At 44.2% G+C, this 18686-nt stretch overlaps 1 protein-coding gene across 1 annotated transcript in view; it reads left to right on the forward strand.

Annotated features, from left to right (window-relative positions):
- lovit (loss of visual transmission) overlaps positions 1 to 18686 on the forward strand; it is a 464165-nt gene that overhangs the window by 285737 nt on the left and 159742 nt on the right. The window contains exon 5 of the mRNA XM_070286965.1: positions 9300 to 9474. Within this exon, the coding sequence (XP_070143066.1) occupies positions 9300 to 9474 (175 nt within the window). The remainder of the gene's footprint in view (positions 1 to 9299; positions 9475 to 18686) is intronic.

The raw sequence follows: 18686 nt of genomic DNA on the forward strand, positions 1-18686 counted from the left end.
CCGCAATTACAAGAAAGACTCTGCAGAGAGGAAGCAAAACCCAACTTACTTTCAATCTAAGTTGGCCGCAATCGATGAAGCGTGGAATCGATTTGCGGAAAATGACCGTAATGTTCTGGAGAAATATAGAACCTCGGAATATGTAATGTTTTACAAAGACTGTCGTGACTCATACGACAAGTATCGAAGCGCCATAACTGACGCAATGGCTCAAACTACGAGCAAACTCATGTCGGCATGTCGCCGACAAAGAGCCATATCAGACTCTATCCATCGGGCTCTGAAAGAATTTTCAGAGACTGGAAAAACCATTACAAGTTATTTGATAAAATCACTATGGTCACAAGTTCAAGAGATCCACTTCGCGGTTCATGGAGAACACGAAGACCCGGACAAGGGAGGATACGATATGCAGTCGTTTCTCCGACTGGAAAGGGACATCCAAAAGGTATTAGGGGCAAAAACTAATGCATCGAGCAATGAAGATGTACACTTGCCCAGAGTTGGCATCCCCAAGTTCGATGGGGATCTACTCAAATGGACGCAGTTTTGTGATTCATTCAAATGCATGGTCCACGATACCAACATGCCGACAGTACAAAAAAAGGTGGTATCTAAAAACCACCGTAACTGGAGAGGCAGAGAGATTGATAAGACACATCGATCTAAAAGAAGAAAACTACACAAGCGCATGGGGCATATTGGTTGACGAATACAACAATCCCCGACACGTAGCCGACACGATTCTTAATCGTCTCTTGCAACACCACACAAATAGTGACGATCCGAAATCATTGAAAGAGTTGTATATAACAACTATCGAGTCCCTGGCATCATTAAAGGGACTAGGAATCGATGTATCTAGCTGGTATACAATATTGATTGCTATCATCAAGCAAAAATTGGATATTGCTAATAGAGCCGTTGGATGGTTCTCGACAACTGCAAGGTCTCGACTCAATACTTAACTTCCTCGACCAAAGAATTCGCGTACTGGGAACAGGAAAAAGAAGTCAACAAGCAAAAAGGGATCAGACGAGACCAACATGCACTTCTGCCAGCGCTGGAAAATTACCAAGATGTCCATTTTGCAAACGGAATCATTGGCTATACAAATGTGATAACTTCCGCAATAAAACAATACAAAAACCACGACTGTGTGTCAACTGCTTCAGAAACGATCACAAGGCAAAGGAATGCCGAGGACGTTTGTGTTTTAAATGCGATAAAAAACACCATACATTGCTGCATCTTGAAACGTCATCAGGTGCAGCAACTGAACCACAATCACCTTCTGTGGGGGCAGCAAGTATCAAGAGTTACAATCTGCTGGCCACAGTCAAGGTATCAGTAAAAGCAAGCAATGGTCAGGTGGCCACTTTCAGAGCTCTGCTTGATTCAGGATCAAATAAACTTGATCTCTGAACGAATGGCTTCAAAGCTATCATTAAGGCTCCAAGGGTACTTCATTACATATCGAAGGTATTGGAGGCAATCCTAAGACTAGTTGCTAATGTGCAAATGAAATCAATGCATAACGACTGTACTCAGCAAGTCGAGGCTTTTGTGTTACCACACATTATAGCTGATCAACCGGCTCATCAGCTAGATCCAACAAATCTACTACTCCTTCAAAACATCGCTCTGGCAGATGCAAACTTCGATAAGCCAGGAAAGATTGAAATGCTTATCGGAGCTGAGCACTACTACTCGTTACTACTGCCAAACCAGATGATGTTAAAACCAGGCGGCCCGGTCCTACAAACTACTAAACTTGGTTGGATTGTCGCCGGAAAAGTATCTGAAGAACACAACCAAGCAGCAATTTGCGCGCCTGCAACCACAGAGGACCAAATCGACACGCTTTTGGAACGTTTCTGGACTTTGCAAAACCTAGAAACGGAAGAGAAACCAAAATTACCGATAAAGGCTCATTGCGAAAGACACTTCCTAGGAAATCTCCAATTCGCAGCAGATGGAAGGTTCATAGTAAAACTTCCCTTTTCTGAGCAATCATCAGCCCTGTGGGCATCGCAGAAAACTGCAACTAACAGGTTCCTGGCACTAGAGCGCAGAACGTCACCTGAAGTGTGGAAAGGTTACGTAGATTTTATAAACAAGTATGAAAGCCTTGGACACATGAAAGAAGTGCCTCCCACAATGATACCTACGGATCAATACTTTATCCCGCACCACTGTGTGCTAAGACCCGAAAGCAGCACTACAAAACTACGGGTAGTGTTCGATGCTTCCTGCAAGACCACCAGCAATAGGTCGTTAAATGATATTTTGTATGCTGGACCCACCATACAGAGCGAACTGTTTGCAATTTTGCTACGTTTCCGCACTCACAAGTACGTGTTTACAGCCGATATAGAGAAAATGTATCGCCAGGTATGGATACATCCTGATCATCAATTTCATCAATTAATCGTCTGGCGAAAGAACCCATCAGACGAACTCAAGTACTATCGACTTAAAACCGTAACATACGGTACAACATCAGCTCCATTCCTAGCGACAAAATGCTTGAGTTACTTGGCTGAGAAAACTAAGAAGAAATTACCGCTTGGAGCAGCCGTGCTCAAGCATGATTTTTATGTCGACGACTGTCTAACAGGAGCAAATAGCATCCCAGAAGCAGTTCAGATTCCACAAGAGCTAAACAAAATACTGCTACCAGCCGGATTCAAGCTCCGAAAGTGGTGCTCCAACAATGACGAAGTTCTCCCACAAATTCCAAAGGAAGACATAGTCAACCACGTCAAATTAGACGAAACCTTTTAACACTTGTAAGGATGCGTTTTGCTGGGGTCGGCGTCTCAGTCCGCCCAGAGTCCTCATCAGATAAATTTATTTATCTTTGAGACAGTTGAGGAGGGGTTTCATAATATTATATTTGGGGAAAACTCTTACTCGGGTCACCGAGTCGCGTACCGTTGGCTATGCCGCGACGGACGCTTATGGAAGAAAATATATATGAATATGAGAATTTATAACGCATATGTATGGCTACGCTCTGATACTATCGTAGCTAGCCCTGGACGGCACTGCCGCAGCTAATTCTGACCAGCGAAACCTACTACGAAAATGCCCGGAATACTCACAGACAGCAAAATCGGAGGTATTACGGCCAGCCCTAACTACTGCGCAAATGCCCGGAATACTCGCAGACGGCACTGTCGCGGCTATTTCTGGCACGCAAATCCTACTACGAAAATGCCCGGAATACTCGCAGACAGCAAAATCGGAGGTATTACGACCAGCCCCAACTACTGCGCAAATGCCCAGAATACTCGCAGACGGCACTGTCGCGGCTACTTCTGGCGCGCAAATCCTACTACGAAAATGCCCGGAATACTCGCAGACAGCAAACTCGGAGGTATTACGACCAGCCCTAACTACTGCGCAAATGCCCGGAATACTCGCAGACGGCACTGTCGCGGCTATATCTGGCACGCAAATCCTACTACGAAGATTCCCGGAATACTCGCAGACAGCAAAATTGGAGGAATTACGACCAGCCCTAACTACTGCGCAACTGCCCGGAATACTCGCAGACGGCACTGTCGCGGCTATTTCTGATACGCAAATCCTACTACGAAAATGCCCGGTATACTCACAGACAGCAAAATCGGAGGTATTACGGCCAGCCCTAACTACTGCGCAAATGCCCGGAATACTCGCAGACGGCACTGTCGCGGCTATTTCTGGCACGCAAATCCTACTAGGAAAATGCCCGGAATACTCGCAGACAGCAAAATTGGAGGAATTACGACCAGCCCCAACTACTGCGCAACTGCCCGGAATACTCGCAGACGGCACTGTCGCGGCTATTTCTGATACGCAAATCCTACTACGAAAATGCCCGGAATACTCGCAGACAGCAAAATCGGAGGTATTACGACCAGCCCTAACTACTGCGCAAATGCCCGGAATACTCGCAGACGGCACTGTCGCGACTAATTCTGTCGAGAAAACTACTGCGCATGTGCCCGGAATACTCGCAGACGGCACCAGCCGCTTGTAGTTCCAGACGGGGAATAGACAATGTCCTCATCGGAGCGCACTTGGTCTTGGAACATATAAAATGCGCCTGCACGTCTCCGCTCTCGTATGTGGCCCGCCAATAGGCCGCTGGTGCAATCCGCCGAGCATGGTGAGCAGGCAGCTCCGAACGTCATCACCTGCATCTCATATATGTCGGGATCCCGACGATCGTATCCGTTTCTCCACAGGAACCTCTGGGCGCATCTGTCCTGTGGTCGCATCAATACCTGATGAAACATCTCCTTGATGTCTGCGCAAACCCCAACTGCTCCTTCCCGGAAATGGAAGAGCACCGCTGGGAGGGGCTTGTAGCGCTGTGGGCCTTTTTTTTTAGCGCTGAATTCAGTGACACGCCGTTCACCTTGGCAGCCGCGTCGAAGACCAGCCGGATTTTTCCAGGCTTGTTCGGGTTTTCCACCCCGAAGTGCGACAGGTACCATACCTTGCCTTCCTGGGACCTCTGGACTTCCTGGGGCTCCAGTCGTCGTGCGTAGCCTTTCTTTATGTAATCATCCATAATTCTGTCGTAGGCCCGCGCGAAGTCCACATCGCGTTTCATTTTCCGCTGAATGTTGACGAGTCTCTTGAGTGCCATACTGTAGCTCTCTGGCAGTCTCACCTCGTCGTCTCTCCATAGCAGCCCAGTCTCATATCGTTGACCAACTTGTTTAGTCGTCTACTCCCGGATACTCAGGGCCCGTGCGACATCTTCCCGACGCAAGCTCTGCATCGGAAGGTTCAAATTGGCTACTCCGTAAACGTTCTTTAGCCCATGGCGCTTGGGTTTGCCCGCTGCACTGATCTGAAGGCTAACCATCTTTGTATGCTCTTTGGCGGACTTTCCGCCAAACCACTGCACATTCAGTTGTCGACTCTCACCTTTTAGGTTCAGGCTGCGGATGAGTTCGTCGTCGATGAGCGTGACAGACGACCCTTTATCCAGCAGTGCGTAGGTGTCTACCTGCGTATTCTCCCCGTACAACGTCACGGGCAAAATACGGAACAGCAGGTAACCTCCATCCGAATCGACACAACTCAGGTATCAGTGCGATAATTCCTGGCGATCGCATGTCGAACGCCTCTCACCCTCCTCACGTCCCGCGTCTAAAACTGCGGCTGGCGTGGGCCAGGTATTCTCGTTGGAATCCACTGACTGTGGCATTCGTATCCGTCGGCTGCTGTCTCTGTACAGCTGCCGGTCCTGACTGCTCTGCTGATCCCTCCTACGGCTTCCATCTGCGACGCGGCCGTCTGGGATGTCCAGCTGGTTCATGGAGTAGGTAGTGATGCCTCATCCGGCATCCATAGACGTTGCATTCGCGGCCCTTCTTGCAGAACCGGGCCATGTGTCCATACTCCAGACACGAAAAACATAACCTCAACTTCCTCGCGGACTCGATCCGCATCGTCGAAGAAGCGTGGTTGAATTCCTTGCAATCTTTGATCTCGTGTTGTCCCTCACACATGGGGCGACGTTTGGGGCGGTCTGCATACCGCTCCTCCTCGGGGACGCTATTCGCGTGCAACACCTGTCGCTTCGGGTGCTCCTTGATTCCGACGTCCGTGAAAGTGCACACCAATTTAGCGAATTCATGAAGCCACTCGCTCAGGTGCACCACTGTCGGGTATGGCTGTATGGTAGCCGCGTGCTTCGCCCAGTCCAGCCTTTTGCTCACAGGCAACTTGGCGACCAGCTCCTCCATCAGGGTTGGGTTACCCAGGTGCTGGTTGCCCGTCGTGGTGGACTGCAGGAACGCTGCCAGGTTGCTCACCCATGTGGCGAACGGCACGATCCTTGCGATATTAGCCTGCAGGATTGGCTGCACATCGCGCACGTTCTCCAATTGGCTGCGGATCAGTAGCTCAGGTCGTCCATACCGGAATCGTAGCTGCTCCATAACAGCTTGCACATTTCTGGGGTGGATAAGCAGCGACTTCACTGCTGCTCTGGCTTCACCCTTCAGGGCTTTCACTAGCCTCTGATTATTCTCCAATTCTGTACACTGGTAAGCTGCCGTTGTCTCCGTGAACGCACACAGGAATATTGGCCATTCCTCTGGCTGACCTTCAAACTCGGAAAGATCAGGCAATCTTCGTGGCGTCCACCCAGGTTTGCTCGTTGTCGCCGCTCCATATGATAGGGGCGTGGCATAGATACCTCCAAAGTTGTGTGTTGGCTCCCGTGGCGGCTGAACGTAACCTAATTCAGGCTGCGCCGTGGCGGTAACACAAAATGACAGAGAATAGCTCGCTGTTGTTGATGCACAGGTCCGTGTGACAGGTTGCCCGTTTACCCAATGGCCGCCGAGCGTCGGCGCCAAGTTTCCACTCAATTGTGGCGGCAAATTTGCACTCAATTGTGCCGGCAACTGCTCATCCAAAGATGGCGTCACTCTAAGCTCCGGTTGCAGATTGTCACTCATCTGCCTGGCAGGCTCTCACTGGAGCCCTGCCGTGGTGCTGCTCTCATACGTGTCAGCATTCCACTCAAACATGCCGCTTCACTGGCAGCTTTTCCACTCAAATATGGCGGTGTATTCGCCGCACCGCTCACTCCAACGCCGCGTGTCCCGATTCTAATGGGATCCCTGGCTCCAGCTCCGACTCTAGGTGTGCGATCCTTTCCATTAGGGCCGCCACTTGTACAGTTGTGGAGTCCGTAATCTGCCCCTTTGCTGCGGGCTGCAGATTACTTGCCGCTTCACTGGCAGCTTTTCCACTTTCCTTCGGAGTCTGTGGCCGCTGTCGATCACTAGCTGCACTCGCAGAGCTGGCCGCTTTGCCAGTTGCTGTGGTCGTGGGTGTCGCAGTTGCGGGAGCACCCGAGGCTTCCAGCCTGGGGCTCCGCCGGGGCGATTGCTGTGTAGACATCTCGCAGGGTGCGAATAAAAGAAAATGACGGCGCTTGCCCGATCACGGGGATATGCCTTCTTAACACTCCGTTAACCGCCTCTCAAATAGCGATAACAAAGGACAACGTTGGTTGTGAACGTGTTCCAGTGCGTTTTATTCTGAAATACATAAGTTAACCTGCAATACAGTTTTTCTTAGCTTACATACCGCAGTTTCTCTTCCCTCTCTCTGTGATGGCGCAAATCGGTACAAATTCATCCGCCAATTCTAAGCTTGCATTTGCCTAAATTAGTGTGCCCGACATTCATTTCGAAATCCTGACACAATAAATACTGACTCCTTTACGGCCCTACTAAAACCTGGCTAACAATCGATAGCCCTAATTCGTTCCGCGACAGTTACTATTTAATATAAGCCGCCTACCTCTTCTTTATTTTATAGATTTGGGAAGCCTATACCACCTATACAAAATGAATAGAGAAACTCAAATTCCTTGTAGAGAAAATGTAAAGCTGGGAATGTAAAACTGTAACTGGCAAACTGTAAACATAATAAGTATATGTAAAATGTTATGAAACTCTGTTTTGTGTGTGTTTTCAGCATTTTATTTATGCTATGTATATTTACACAACATTTACCGAGCAAAATATATAGCGATTCTGCTATAACACATCTTACAGCGGATTTTTGTCGTCAGAGTAAAGTCTCAATTAAGAAACGAAACCAATTACAATGCGAAAAGGATGCTGAACTCGGAATAAAGAGAAGGTGATTATGTCATGGTAAAGAATTTTGATAGTACCGCAGGAGTATGTAGGAAGTTAAAACCCAAAAACAGCGGACCTTACATTATTGGAAAAGTTAAAAAAAAAAATAGATTTTTGCTAAATAATCGATAAGTTTTAATTATCTCGAAATCCATACTGCACTCGCAATAAGAACACGGGGTCTTTCGGGGTTTGCGCGAAGTGCGTCGGGATGTTTATTTGGTCGTATGTAAATCGGTACTAAAAATACAAAGAATCTTAAACCTAGCCTCAGAGAGCGGATTGGAAGCTCTATGTCCGGAGTTTAACAAGAGAACTAAGAGAGACTGGAATCGTGCAAAAGAAATATATGCGAACGAAACAAGAACAGACAAGCACAAACATCCTGTCACATTTCTTTAACTAATTATTCAGGTACTCAAGTCGGGCATTTTTTAATTTTTAATTTAATTATATTTTATTATTTAATAAATTAACTTAATTTCTGTAGTAGAAATTCAAGGTTTTAATTTCAATAAAAAATCAGGAAAAAATACTAAAAATAACAAGAAAGGAAGCTAACTTCGGCACGCCGAAGTTTGTATACCCTTGCAGATTGGTTTTGATGTTTATATTATAAATTTAAATGCTGAAAACACTCACAAAACAGAGTTTCATTACATTTTACTTATACTTATTATGTTTACAGTTTGACAGTTACAGTTTTACATTCCCAGCTTTACATTTTTTCTACATTTACCAAACGATCTGTATGGCAGCTATATGATATAGTTGTCCGATTTTCATAAAATTTTTACCAAAATTCTGAAATAATAAAAAAAGCTTCTATTTAAAAGTAGATAAGAATATGTTGAAAAACAACGAAGTTATAATTTTTTTCCTATTCATTTTCCGATCGTTCCTATGGCAGCTATATGATATAGTCGTCCGATTTTTATAAAATTTTTACCAAAACTCTGGAATAATATAAAATGGCTATATCTCAAAAATGATGCAAAACTATTGAAAAACAGCCAAGTTATAATTTTTTTTCTAAAAATTTATTGAACATTTGTATGGTAGCTATATGATATAGTCGTCCGATCCGGCCCGTTCCGACATATATAGCAGTGAGAGTATATAGAAGACTGTATGCAAAGTTTCATTCAGATAGCTTCAAAACTGAGGGACTAGTTTGCGTAGAAACGGACAGACGGACGGACGGACAGACGGACAGACGGACAGACGGACATGGCTAGATCGACTCGGCTGTTGATGCTGATCAAGAATATATATACTTTATAGGGTCGGAAACGTCTCCTTCACTGCGTTGCAAACTTCTGACTGAAATTATAATACCCTGCAAGGGTATAAAAATGCCACGTGAGTTCCTCGGGACATATATCCATTATATTTTGTTAATATCAGACGATCCTAAATCAAATTAACTTTTTTTAGGGAGATTCCCAATAACTTCTGGACCTCTCAACATTTTTCAATACAGAATTTAACACAAAATTATTTTAATGTTTTGTTTTTATATGGTATTTAATTCATTAAGCTAATTTAAGATGTCTTTCCACAATAATTTTTTGAAAAGTGACCAGTTTTGCACCGAATAAGTTTTTAATATGTTCCTAATACTTACAGGGCTAAAACTGTATATGTAGGAGGACTATGTTTCTATTGTGTTGGAATGGCACTGATGGCTTTGTCACGATCAAAAATAAGTGTCTTAGTTTTCAGTTGGACAGCAGGTGTTATGTACTCTACGCTTTTCACCATGCCTTTTTTGCTTGTTGCCCACTATCACAACTTGTCTACGGTATGTATTGAAAATATGGATGTAAATAGACAATATCTTTTGGAAGGAGGAGCAATCTCCGACCCAGTAAAGTAAAAATATTTTTGATCAGCATCACCAGCCAAGTCGAGTTACCTGTCCGTCCATCTGTCCGTCCACCTGAAGAAAAGAGCTTCCAAATTTGGTGACAAATTTTTGTTCCCAAGCAAATCAACTTTTTAAATTTTGCCACCCTCACAACTCATAACCTGTTCGGTCAAACTTTTGTAAGCATAGCATTCCCTTAATCTATTACATAAAAGTAATTCGGGTTTTCCTCCCTGATCATATAACTCCAGAACGGACGAACCGATTTTCCTCGAGTTTTGTAGCAAAGAAAATTTAGAAAAAATTTCAACACTGTGAAGTTGTGAAAAAAATACAAAAAATAAGTTATTCATTTCCTGACATTTCAAGTTTTTATTTAATTTCAACAGCAGGCATTTGTCTTTAAGGTGGTAAGATGCATAGAGCATGACGTGCGAACAAGGTCCGCCGCACAAGACATGCAATCCAGCACCAAGTGTATTCACAAAACTTAAGCGAAGAAAGCCAAAATATAATAAGAGAAAATGCCCGATTGAGTCAGCCACTAAAAACATTGTTTAATGGAAGTGATACCGGTACAAGGTAAAAGATAAAACATACATAACCAATTACTCACACAAACACAATGAATTGCAACCCTGCAATCGTCATTCCACTTGAATATACTTGAAGTTAAAGAATCTGTTTCATGATCTGATAGAATCGAGGCACAAGTTTTTGAAAATAAGACGCCAATTCAATAAATGGTCTTATGATGGTTACTAATTGCACCGATTGAAAGAACGGATTTTTAACGTAAGTATTTTCTAGGAATTGGGTCTGATTTCTCCATCGCGCACCTCATAGCCGAAATACTGCATAGCAGGTTCGAGACACCCACAAATGACTACCAGTCAACACATTTAATACAACATTTAGTCCTTGGAAAGCTTATTATTCTTCCGAGTTTGCAATGATTAACACGTCAACTATGTAAACTATCGCAAACAATCATGCTAAACTCCAAACGCCTTAACAATTGCATGATGAAGGTAAAAGATGCACTCTTCAGACCAAACGGCACGGCAAAGAACTCGTAATGGTCCTCCAGGATAGCAAAAATTATTTTTTCCGACAGGACCCTCACAAGTTGGTACCCAATTTAAGCTTAAGAAACATTTTTCTTCACAGAGTCTGACATAAGCGGCAAAGGATACCGTCCGAAACCATGTTCGAATTTTGTTTTCGATAGTCTAGGCACAACCTATCGTAGCACAAGGATCGCAAATGGGAATGGGCTAACAACATTGAAATCTAACATATCTTTATTTAATAACTTTACGTCCACACTATGTCTGTAAGGACAACTCTGCACTGTTCTATTTACGTCTACTAGACTAATTTCCAAGCACCAGTATATTAACACGCTAATTTTGGAATTCGATATCATATCTTCCAGTTTATCGCAGCTGTTTACACTTCGTATTTCATTACCGTATGCTCCTAGGTTGAATTATCGCACACAAATCAACTCGCTTCTCTTTGTAGTTGTTCTTGCTGATCGTAGCCGCTGATACTTATCTCGTGCACACAGATGCAATGAGACCACTGTTGTCATGCTTGAATGGCGTTACTCCAGCTCTCTGTACTTCAGCCATAGTTCTGCCAGTGTGCTGTTGTTGTTGTCTTTTATATTTCCCAACTTTTCTGGCCGACAATGATGACAAAAATGACGTTTCACTTGCAACTGTCCGGTTCAACACGCGAACAGTGTATATTCTTGGTTTTTACGCCTCTGGTGTCTTGCATGATGCGGCTGCGTCAGCTTCCGATTCGTCTGGGTCAAACGGGGGCCACCCGGTGTCAATATTGCGCGCCGGTTGCACTGTTGCCACATTTTTTGCGTGTCCACAAACGTATCATTGCATTTAATATCTACCGCGAGGCTGTGGAGAATCCCACTTCTGATGTCGGAGAAACAGTCATTTCGTTCTTCCGTAGTCAAGCTGGCAAGTTCTGTTCGCCTGCGCAGTCTCTGAATGTGGCATCACGCTACTTTCCCTTTGGCACTTTCACCCTTTCTCAATAGACAATATCTAGCTGTCTCTCTCTCTCTTTTCTATTGCGGCAGACGAACAGACCTCACTCAGTAACAGACTGTCTTCTGTCCTTGTCCTGTTTCCTGCTCAACTGTCATTGCTCCTGCGCGCCAGCAACACCTACAGGGCTACCAATACCTGAGCATGCCGAATAATTCCAAATTTGCACTTAGCAACCAACTCTCCGAAATATTTATTTATTCATTGTTAGATGTTAATAAATCGTTAGTTAGGTGATTTGATTTTATTTTTTTATTTTTTTTTTATATTTTTTTTTTTTTTATTTTGCCTTCCTAACGCTACAAGTTTAAAACTTATAAATTAGAGCGCTAGTCACAAACGGTTACAATACATTCTGTCATAAAGCTTAACCTAAACAAAATTTGTGCATAAGATATTCTTAATCTAACAATTTAAGGTTTATTATTATTATTATTATTTTGTATATTTTGTAGTTAATTTAACTTAATCCTAATCCTATTCCTAAGTCGCTGTAATTTACTTTAATTTATTTAAACTGTGAGAGTACCATTTCCTTGAATTTCGTAGCATTGCTAATATTTTAAATGTTGTTGGGTAGCTGATTCCATAATCTAATAGCATTAATTATATCTTGCGGTATTTTAGGTAAGTATCTTTGCAAGCGTGTAGTTCTAGTTTTATTCGTCACATGGGCTTACACTAGACCTTTTTGGAAAGCTCTTTTCCCGCGCTAACATTTGTTTGATTTGTGGTTGTTTGTTTTTAGTCGTTCGTGAGTTATACCGTCGCAAACATGGAGCAAAATAAAGAGAAAATAGGGATATTTTACAGTACTACTACGATAAAGGCAAAAAAGAGTCTCATGCTGCCAATAAAATTTGTGCAGTTTATGGACCCGATACAGTTTCCAATTCCACCGCATAACGATGGTTTCAACGTTTTCGTTCTGGTGCAGAGGTGGTCGAAGATGCCGAAGGCCTATCGTCGAAAATTGCGATAATATCGCTGAATTGATCGAAAGAGACCGGCTTGTAGCAGCCGTAGCATCGGCCAAGAGCTGGGCATGAGTCATCAAACCGTTATAAACCATTTGAAGAAGCTTGGATTCAAAAAGAAGCTCGATATATAGGTGCCACACGACTTGACGCAAAAAAACATTTTTGACCGTTTGGATGCATGCGAATAGCTTCTAATTCGCAACAAAATCGACCCTTTTTGAAGCGGATGGTGACTGGGAATGAAAAGGGGGTCACTTACGAAAATCTGAAGCGCAAACGGTCGTGGTCGAAGAGCGGTGAAGCTGCCAAGCCTCGATTGACGGCCAGGAACGTTCTTCTGTGTGTTTGGTGGGATTGGAAGGGAATCATCCACTATGAGCTGCTCCCCTATGGCCAAACGCTCAATTCGGACCTGTTCTGCCAACAACTGGACTGCTTAAATGCAGCACTCTTCCAAAAGAGCCCATATTTGATCAACAGACGCCGAATTGTCTTCCATCAGGACAACGCCAGGCCACACACATCTTTGGTGACGCGCCAGAAGCTTCGGGAGCTCGGATGGGAGGTTCTTTTGCATCCACTGTATAGTTCGGATTACGCACTACGTGATTACAACCTAATTCTGTCCATGGCGAACGAGCTTGGTAGTCGGAAGATGGACACAAGAGAGTCCTATGAAAATTGGCTCTCCGAGTTTTTTGCCAACAGGGAAGCGAGCTTCTATAAGATGGGAATTATGAAGATGGCATCTCGTAAGGAATTCGTTATCGAACAAAACGGCGCATATTTGACTTAAATAACATTATTATAACCAATTTTATGAACAATTGAAAATTCAATAAAAATACCGCAAGACTTTTTTGACAACCTTATATATATCTTGCGATGCTATTATATACTATTTTTATTTTATTTTGGCTAATCGAGTCGCAATTTGAAAAAACTTCTAAACCATAAAATAAACACGGAACTAAACATGTTTTTGCTACTAACATACGAACATTTATAGGCAGGCAACCCTTAGTCACAGACAATGCTCTCAGCATTCCAAATACTTTTCCTATTGCCTTTTCAATGTGATCGTTCCATGTAAGAGTCCCGTTGAATGTAAATCCAAGATTTACGGCTTTTTCGACATACTCTAATGGACTGTTATTAATGTGAAGAGGCTAGCTTTATTTTTTTTCTGCTTATTACGAGGCACTTAGATTTGTTTAGGTTAATGCCTAGTCCATTTTTGATTGCCCATTCATTTACTCGAGTTCACGCAAGTTCACGGATACATACATCAATACATTCACTTATTCTATTTAAAGGACGACTCACATATATTTGGACATCATCGGCATACAGATGCACATTACATTCTGACAACACAGATGGTAGGTCATTACCATACAGTGTAAACAACAGTGGACCAAGTACTGAACCTTGGGGGACATTTCCAAATTCCGACGATACATTAGATAGAACAACTGATTGACTCCAGATGGTCCAGATCGCCAAAGCTCTGCACGCACCTAGCCTCTGCACCTACTCGTTCCTTTACGTATATCTCCCCTCGCCGAGTGAAAACAGCTGATAAGCGCCTTATTCGTTTGAGATGCATTGCTCGTTTGAATATCTCGTATTTTGGTTTCGTCAGCTGCTCGTTTATGTAGATAAACGCTGGCGAGTCTGGGCCTATGAGCTTTAAGCTCAGTTGTGTTTTATTATTTCGCCGGAATGTAGCCACTGCACATAAGAGCATCGCTTTATCGCTCACGTGGTCCAATTTTATAATTAGGATAGGATCAACTATAGACTGTGCGTGTTGTTTTGGTCGCACGCGAAAAATATTTCGTATTTTGGGCGGAGGAGTTAGCTCAAGTGAGAAGCAGAGTGCGTGGAAAAGTGCCCTCAGGTTCTCCCCATCCGTTTGTGGGACTCCATGCCAGCGCAAGTCGCATGCGATTTCTGCCTCTGCCTGCGCATTGCAAGTTGCCACTAGCCTGGCCTCGAGCGCCTCGACGCGTTTATCGCTTTGGGTATCCGCTAGCTTCTTCTCCAGCTCCGAGACCGGCTGCTTCAACGCGCCCATCTCTCTCACCTCGTTCTCCAGTTTGGCCACCAGCTGGCATAGCTGGTCGTATTTCTCGGTCACCGGTTGCAGTTTCTTCTCCAGGAAGCCAGTCAAACTCTCCTTTAGGTCCGCGAATTTCAGATCGAATTTTTGCAGCAACTGGGCATCTGAGGGCCGGGATCCGTCCTGGTCGAGCTGAGTCTCCTTCCTGGATCGCTTTGCCATCGAACTCATTGTGTTGTTGTTTTGAGTGTTTTGCGCGCGCGCTTTGTGTTGTATGTTTTGTGTATGTGTTTATGTGTAGGCGAGTGCACAAGCGGTTTGCTTCGGTTCGATGTAAATGTTCTATGTTCGATTCGCACGACAATAACAAAATACACAGCGTTTAACAAGCTTTTTAGTTGTTAAAAAACAATGTAAATAGTGCAAATTATTGTTTACTTCGATATAATCGCTGCAGAACTATGTTTGTTTCTCAGGAAAAAAAGCAAAGTTATGAGATTTTGACGATTATTTCGATTTATAAATGGATTTAATGCGGAGTAAAAGTAAACACGTCCGTGTTCCAAGATGGTTCGATTACTAGATTTAGGCCCAAATAAGACACGATCGCCGCCTTGCTTCATCAGGATTAAATTAGTTATACTGTTGGAGGCGGCTTCCGCTCCGAATTCCACAGTCCAGTCGGCCGTGAATCTTGCCCTGGTACAGGCAGCGGATACGCACCGCAATACCCAGGCAACTGGGATTAGCCAGAGTTTTAGGGATGAGATGTGAGCGGGAAATGATGCAGCTGATGAACAGGGTGCTGAGACCAGCCAACAAGCAGCAACCAGTTCCAGCAGAGGAGCCGATGCCGCAGTAGTAGGCACTCACAGCAAGACGACACCAGCTGGCAATTCCAGTAGGACAGCATCAGCAGCATCTTCCAGGACGACAGCAGCAGCCACATTAATTTCAGCGTACAATGGAGCCACTCCAGGATGTTCGCGGGGCGGTATCACGGCGTCTCCCGTCGGCCACCGGGCAAGTGGCAAGGACACCTCCACGAGTCCCACCGAAGCCGCCCAGGAGGGCACCTGATCCTTTCGAGGTGATCAGCAGCAGCCCAGGATCTTCCACTGAGGCCGAAAAGAGGCCGCGGGATGACGGAGGAGGCCGGAACTGGAGGATCGAAGAGTTGGTGAGTTCCCAGACGAGCGGGCGTACGTCAATTGGTACGCGGGAGGCATTTCCCACTACGCTGGGGTGGACCAGTGGAATATTTCGTTCTCGGGAGAAGACGAGCGCAACCACGTCGAGGGATTCGTATTTAGGTTAGAGTACCTCCAGCGACAAACTTGGTGTCCGTGGGCGGAAGTTCTTCGCATCTTCAATACATTGCTGTCGAGGGTATTGGATCCACGTACAGCAACACCGAATGGATCACTGGAGCCAGTTACGGCGCTGCTGGTAAGGTTTCAAAGCCACGAGATGGAGCACCAGCGGATGCATCAGCTCTTGCAGCGGGAGCAGCAGCCAGGAGAAAGCGTATGCGACTACCTGCACGCAATGCAGACTCTTCTCGATTGAATAAACGAATTCCAGAACGGCATTTGGTAAAGGTAGTCAAGAGGGGTTTGCGTGAATGATTCGCGAGCTTTTCTGACACCGCAGACTTAAAAAAAAATCTCAGCTATCCCACAGGGCCAAAAAAGAGTTGGACCACTAGCTGAAGTCGGTAATGCTGCGTTACCAAAGGCCATCACCGCTATTCCACCATTAAAAACAATATTTGCTCGGCTTGCCCCTGACCTCGCATCGGAAGATGTACTGGCTCATATACTGAACAAAAAACAAGCCAAAACTGTGAAAGTGGAAAAATTCAATTTCTCATACCCCAGAGATATCTCATTTTTCAAGATAAGTGTCTCCCTCGATCTTTTTGACATAATTTGTTCTGGTGACTTCTGGCCCGAGCACGCTGTAGTCAAGGAGTACGAGGTACGAGTAAAAATAAAGAAAAAACGGCCTTCACGGCTGGCACAAACCACAGCGACAGCGGGCGTCACGGCAGTGCCAAAAAAAAAAAAAATACCTCCCTCCTACTTTCCAATCAGAATACTAGAGGCTTACGCAACAAGCTCTCTAAATTGAATTCTGATAGTTTTTCGTTTGCATCCCAGGTGATTGTGTTTATCGAAACCTGGTTAAAGCCGGAGATTCTCAGCTCCGACATTTTTCCGGGTAAGTACACAACTTATAGATTGGACCGTCTTTCCCAGCGAGGTGGAGGAGTTTCAATTGCCGTTGACTCCACCCTTATTTCCGAACTGGTTCAAATTGATGATCTCACAGGTATTGAATTTATTTGTGTAAAACTATAATTTCCAGGTAGTTTTATCTATATAACCTGTTCTTACGTTCCTCTATCTGCTGAAGAGCTTATTTATTAAAAAACACCTTTCGGCAATTCAGACCGTTTCCAACATGCTTTCAGATAGAGACCAATTGGTAACTCTAGGTAACTTCAATATACCTGGAGCTCGTTGGTCATCAGATGGTACGTCCAATGTCCTCCAGACTACGGCACAGCATGACCTCATAGTAGGCTTGCTTGACATTTCTTTGTCCCAAGTTAACCATGTCTTAAATTCTTTAAATCGCTTACTAGATCTGTGTTTCGTCTCCGATCCTGTAGGTGTAAACTTAACAAGAGTTGATCCATTGACGAAGTGACCATCGATTTGGGAACTGTCGTAAAGACCAAACCTGATCTGAGTTGCTCAGCTCCTAAAGTTCGCTGCTTTCGTAAAGCAAATTTTGAAAGGCTAGATATCCTAATATCTGAATTTAATTGTGTATATTTTTTACAGTGCCATGAACGCGTTCTTTGCATCGTGTGTTCCGTTGACCTATCCGTCGGTTTCTAGTAAACCACCTTGGTTCACTAAAGAGCTGACACACCTAAAAAAAGTTTAATCTACGCTTTATAATCGCTATAAACGCACCGGATCTCCTACTGTTCATTCAAGAAATCTTAGTGTTCGGTCGAATTTCACCGTGCTTAACGCGCAGTGTTATAAAAGTTAGTTGTAGGGTTCAGTTCACGCAGGACCCGAAACAGTTTTACAACTTTGTTAACACTAAGCGAAAACCCAATCTACATACTTCCTCGCTTTCTTTCAATAACGGTACAGCAAACTCTGATCAGGCCATCGCCGATCTGTTTGCCGACTTTTTCAAAACTACTTATTCTTCCTCAAATAGGTTAGATCAGACTTACTCTTTTGATTTGCCCAGGTCGAACCTAATTTTTGGTCCTATTTTAACCGAAAGCTCCCTTAGTTCGGATCTTTACCGTGTTAAACCAGTTTATTCACAAATCTCCTGGAACTCGCCTCTTTCGTTATTAGGGGTTTCTAACGTAACTTTCAAACCGGCGTGATTTACACAGACTTCAGTAAAGCTTTTGACTCGGTTAATCACTCTCTTCTTGTAAGGAAGCTTGACTTAATCGGGTTTTCCGTCGATCTTCTTAAATGGATTTTGAGTTATTTGAGTGACAGAACTCAAAAGGTTCTGTTTAAAAATGATCTATCCAAATTTCTCAGAGTCACTTCTGGCGTCCCACAAGGTAGCCACCTCGGCCCGCTGCTATTTACTTTGTTTATCAATGGCCTCCCGCTGGTTCTAACGAAATCCAGAGTACTTATGTACGCTGATGACGTTAAACTATGCTTGCAGTATAAGGACAGCTCTTGCCAATCAGACCTGCAATCGGATCTTAATAACTTTCAAGCATGGTGTCGTGCTAATTTATTACATCTCAATAGCTCTAATTGCAAGCTGATGACATTTTCACGTGTCACTCCCCAGTTTGCCACTTATAAGCTAAATGATTGCGCTCTTGAAAGAATATCTCTTGTTGATGATTTAGGCGTTCGCTTAGACCCTAAACTTTCGTTCTCTGAACATATTTTGTGCATGGTTAATAAAGCCAGAGGCTGCTCGGTTTTATTAAGAGGTGGTCGAAGGAATTCGATT

Source organism: Drosophila kikkawai, chromosome 3R, assembly GCF_030179895.1.
Source record: "Drosophila kikkawai strain 14028-0561.14 chromosome 3R, DkikHiC1v2, whole genome shotgun sequence".
NCBI lineage: Eukaryota > Metazoa > Arthropoda > Insecta > Diptera > Drosophilidae > Drosophila > Drosophila kikkawai.